The sequence below is a fragment of the Rhinopithecus bieti genome, unplaced genomic scaffold (genome assembly GCF_001698545.2).
Source record: "Rhinopithecus bieti isolate Rb0 unplaced genomic scaffold, ASM169854v2 scaffold_20310, whole genome shotgun sequence".
Taxonomy (NCBI): Eukaryota; Metazoa; Chordata; class Mammalia; order Primates; family Cercopithecidae; genus Rhinopithecus; species Rhinopithecus bieti.
The window spans coordinates 1286188-1291473 of NW_016810331.1; the positions used below are offsets into that span (position 1 = coordinate 1286188).

Here is a 5286-nt window from a genome sequence, read left to right on the forward strand (position 1 = left end):
CGGGGAGGCTTGGACTGGGGGTCCCCCGGCAAGGCGCGGCCCGCGAACCGGTCGGGTGAGCAGCAGCCCCGGCCCCTTCCGTCGCTCGGAGTGTTCGAGGACTAGATAACGTGGAACAAATGCTTAGGCGGCACAGGGCTGCTCTGAGCAGTTTTCAGATTCAGACTCATTGCAACTTCTAACATCCTGATGGTGTTGCCACTTTATCATTGCCCTCCCCATTTTACGAGGAAACTGAGGCACATTCCAGGTAGCTGGGTGTGCAGGAACAGCAGCTTATGTCACTCAGGTTTAACTTGGTGCTTGCCCCTGCTGCGGAGCTATGCAAAGCACGGGTCGCCGGGCTGCCACTAAGACTACAGGCTCTGGGGTCAAACTGCTAGGATCTGGGAACCCGGCCAGTGCCTTCTAGCATTGTGCCCTCGTTTCCTTAACTTCGAACGGAAATAACTGTATAAAGGTGCCGGGAGAATTAAAGAGCTAGTACAGAATCAAGTTACACAGTGTCTGGCACATACTACCTATTAGAGTATGATTGCCTCATCCGTAGGTGGATTTGACAGTCCGAGTTTCTGACTACATCTGACTTCCATCGTATTAAATGCATGTACTTTTAAAAATATGTATAATGACTATTATAGTTACTAAAAAAAAAAAACCCAACAACACCAACACCATGTACCAAACTAACACAGTGTCTCCTGTGTGGTAGATGTTCTGTAAATACTTGCTTAAGTTAAGGACTGGGTAGTGCTAACTGTAATCTTGTGTTATATGCAGCTTGCTCTTATGCTAACCATAATTACAGCTGATGTAATTATTAAATATCCAGATAAAGTCCTGGGCCTAAAGTCTCAATTATACAATAAGATGAAAGGAAGGCAAGAAAAATGATGTTTTTGTTTTCATTTATTTGCTTTACATGCTTGTATGCAAAGAAACCCAGAGTAATTGTTTCTGTTTTAAATTCCACATTCTGACAAGAGATAATGAAAAATAGTTCCAATAATTGTATTGCTTTTGAAGTTCTAGATTTTCCCACACTGCCAGCTATGTGGGGTTTGTAGGGATTTTTGTTGGTTTGTTTTGGCTGTTATTGTAAATAGCCACAAATCAGCCTTATAAATAAATAAAATCATTTCAGATTTTGAATTTTGCAGCATTTGGGTATTCTAAAAATTCCATCCTACTTTTAACATGTAAACTCATTTTCTCCCCGCTCTCCTTTTCTTGTGTCCTACCTACCATGCTCTTTTCTACTCAGTTTCATTCCACTATCTGGTAAAAGTTCTTTTGCAGTTTTCCTCTCTCCGAAAACAATACTTTTGTTTTGGATTTTCAACAGATTGCTTTCTTGGATCATTAGGATCTATAAAAACCAATAATAAAGCGTGTCTTCATAGACTAAGTAAACCTACCACTCCCTCTAGAGAAGTTTCAATTTTCAAAACACTTTATGCTACAGAATTAGAGCTAAGCTGTCATCTAGAGCTATGGAAATCGAATGCTAAATACAGATAAACAAGAATATATCATAAAGTAGTATAATGTGTCATTTCTTATTCATTTGGATACTTTAGGCAGTTACTAGTGAGTAGTTTAACATGGAACTAAATACTAAAACATAGTGATATTCTATTACACAAATTTTGATTGTCTTTTGGAGTCATTCCATTCCCATTAAGATTTACCATATCTCCATTTTTTAGTCCTTCAAAATTATGTACTCATTTGGTAATGCCTAGAAAATTTATATTTCACCTCATCACTTTTTTTTTGTCCTGTCCCAATAGACAAACTCCAGTGGTAAACTCAGTCAAAATTTGGTGATATTTGTTAAGCTTAAACTCTGGAATTGTTAGAATTACTTTGCAAGTATTTCCCCCCATATTATCTTTGTTTGCATTTATACTTTTTAAATTTAAACATGAATGCAATTTTGGTGGGTTGAAGAGATATTAAAATTGAATAATTAACAGATATCTATATTTTTTTTCTGATCATCTATACTTTTTTTTCCCCTTCTACACACAGAAATTCTGAGCTGTGCACCGCTAGGAAATGAAACACTAGTTCAGAAGAAGCCTGTAAACTCTCTTACAAATACATTTGGTTATTCACCATGAGGTTAGCAAAGCCTAAAGCGGGTATTTCTCGGAGCTCAAGCCAAGGAAAGGCCTATGAGAACAAGCGCAAAACAGGCCGGCCGCGGCAGAAGTGGGGCATGACTATTCGATTTGACTCAAGCTTGAGTAGACTCAGAAGAAGCTTGGATGACAAACCCTATAAATGTACTGAATGTGAAAAGAGTTTCAGTCAGAGTTCAACTCTTTTTCAACACCAGAAGATCCATACTGGAAAGAAATCCCATAAATGTGCTGATTGTGGGAAAAGTTTCTTTCAGAGTTCTAATCTCATTCAGCATCGACGGATCCATACTGGGGAAAAGCCCTACAAATGTGATGAGTGTGGAGAAAGCTTTAAACAGAGCTCAAATCTCATTCAGCACCAGAGAATTCATACTGGAGAAAAACCCTATCAGTGTGATGAGTGTGGCCGGTGTTTCAGCCAGAGCTCCCACCTTATTCAACATCAGAGAACCCACACCGGGGAGAAACCCTACCAGTGCAGTGAATGTGGCAAATGTTTCAGTCAGAGCTCTCATCTGAGGCAGCACATGAAGGTGCATAAAGAAGAGAAGCCTCGTAAAACCCGGGGCAAAAATATCAGGGTGAAGACTCACTTACCCTCTTGGAAAGCTGGTACAGGAAGGAAGTCTGTGGCTGGTCTCCGTTAAGTATAGGGCTTTTTGACAGCTTTTTGAGCCCTCTTGAGAAAAAATAAAAAATGAAAGGAATCTTTTTTAGAAATAGAGATGTTTTATAGTAGATCACTTAATACTGGATCTTTTGCTAGTGTGAAAACATTGGGAATTTAATGACATTGAGCTGAAAGAAATTACGTGAGTCCAGCTACCCTCATTTCTGTTTTATGTGACATGGAGCACAAAGAACTGAAAATACGTTTTGAGGGAGCATGACATTGTTGACCTCATTTGAAATTACTTCCATTTTCAAAAACCATCATGATTTGCAGATACATTTTGAGAAAAAACATCATGTTTTGAGGATACATTTGTGAAAGTGCAGGCGTGCCAATGATTACTCAGTTTTAGGACTTTCTGTGGAAGAAAAAATTAAAAGGGAGAAGAAATTAATTCCACTACTTTTGAAGTTCTGCAACAGATGAGATTTTGTTTGTAAAGTTTTGTAGTATATTAACCATTGGTTTATGACTCCAGATTCAACATATTAAAATGTATTCAAGCTCACAGATTTTTAATCAGTAAGGCCCATCTATATTATTCTTTTATTTCTTCTCCTTGTGGACAGCTGTTTTTTAAAGGAGTAAGGATTTCCCTGTTTGTTTTTGTTTGTTTGTTTTTTAACCAAATTCTTAGAGATGCTATAGAATCTAAATGAGAACTGAATTGAACCTTAAGTCTCGTATTCCTACTAATAGAGTTCTTTGTGATGGTAACTGCTGTGTCATTTGTTTTCCACAAGTTGGGATGGATTCATGTCGATCCAACCCCATGTCCTTGACCTCTTCTGGCATTCTCTTGTGCTCTGACAAACTGAGCCAGCCTTTTAGATCTACATGAATAAACGAACTGTTTTACCAAGAAAAATCTCAGCTTGCTTTCTGCTAATTAAAAACCTACAATTTACACACCTCCCTGCCTTCAAGACTGTGAGCTTTAGATAGCCCTGCTTAAATGTTTGTCAACAACAAGAGTCATGTAATGTGTCAGTGCATTGTAGCTCCTTTGAAATTTAACTCTTTCTGTTACATGAATTGTTTTAAGGAGTCCGACAAACATGTTTATTCACTTCCATGAAAATGGTGCCAAGTGTCAGACTCTGATGAGCCCTCAGCTCAGGTTTTAATTTTTATTGAATGCTAACATTCTTCTGATTTTTTGGTATCTTTTATATCGGTTTCTGCTGTATTAATGACAATTATTCATGAAAATAAAAAATGAAATATTTTGTATACTACTACCTTCTGTTTATTTTTCTCCTGGGGAATTGCTTTAATTATTTAGACACTAGATCTAAAATCACAGCTTTTGGATGGATCACTTGTTTTGCCTGTTTTTGATTTCCTCACACTTGAACTTTGCCTTCCTCCTGGCCTTGCATTTGAGCATAGGGCCATAGAAGTTGGCCTTGTGATGACCTTGTTGACAAGTGTCATTCAGCAGAATATTCACAAGGTGTTTTGTAAGCATGAGGTGATCACAGTATTTTACGAAAGAAGTGATCTTTGGCCGCCCTATTACATCCAAGTCACCCTTTGGCAGGACTGTGACTATGGGGCCCTTTTGAGGATTTATTAATGCTCTTCCCATTAGTTTTGTGTCTGGAATATTTTCAGGCCAGGGCCAACACTTCTTTCGTAAATTTCAGGAATTTGCCCATTCTGACAGCAAACGGCTGTGCACAGTAGTGACATTAAAAATAATTTAACAAGCAGTATGCCCTTCAGGACAGCAGAAGAACTGTCACAGACTAAGGTCTCTTGTGTGCTTTGAGCATGGGGATGCATTACTCTGTTCCTCCACTGTGTTGGGGAACGTGGAGAGGAGCACAGATAAGGGATATTTTTGGTTAATAGAGCTCTGGACCAGTGGGAGATAGATGGAGCCAGGCTTGATCTAGAGATGTCCTAGGGTTTTCAGAGTGTAGTGACTATATGGGATTTGGGATTATCTTCCTTGGGTAGAAGGTATATTGTGTGTGGAAGGAGGAAAGAGGGATATTTGTTGAGCAAATATCTAAATGTTCGCCCCATGTTTCCTGGCACCCTTACAGTGCTGTGAGAAACACTAGGTCAGGCCATTTGAGTTGGTGATGTTTTTAAAAGCTGTTGTGTGATTCTCTGTGCTCATATTTCCCAAGCCAAAGTGGAGCTGACATTTAGGTAGTTCCTGAGCCTCTTGCCAACCTGCTTTGGGTATCACATGAGTGAGAAATAAACTGTTGAGATAGGCCACAGATTTCAGTGTAGATTTGGTACCTGTCGTGATTGATGCACCCATCCTGCTGTTTTTGTGCATCTCTGGACCCAATCATCCGTCTTAAAAGTTATATCCTTTCAGTGGCCTGATGAGAAAAAACAGCTTTTGAGGTTCATAGTTGAGAAACAGTGCCTCGCCTCCCCACATTCTGTTTCTAGCCGATACCCTGTAATACTTCCTTTTTTTTTTTTTTTTTTTTTTTT

At 39.0% G+C, this 5286-nt stretch overlaps 2 protein-coding genes across 2 annotated transcripts in view; one reads left to right on the forward strand and one right to left on the reverse strand.

Annotated features, from left to right (window-relative positions):
- The window catches only part of ZNF22 (zinc finger protein 22), a 5152-nt gene extending 1091 nt beyond the window's left edge, over positions 1-4061 (forward strand). The window contains exon 2 of the mRNA XM_017891725.1: positions 2035-4061. Within this exon, the coding sequence (XP_017747214.1) occupies positions 2123-2797 (675 nt within the window). The 5' untranslated portion in view covers positions 2035-2122 and the 3' untranslated portion in view covers positions 2798-4061. The remainder of the gene's footprint in view (positions 1-2034) is intronic.
- The window catches only part of LOC108541943 (uncharacterized), a 71086-nt gene that overhangs the window by 2358 nt on the left and 63442 nt on the right, over positions 1-5286 (reverse strand). The gene's annotated exons all lie outside the window — the stretch shown is intronic.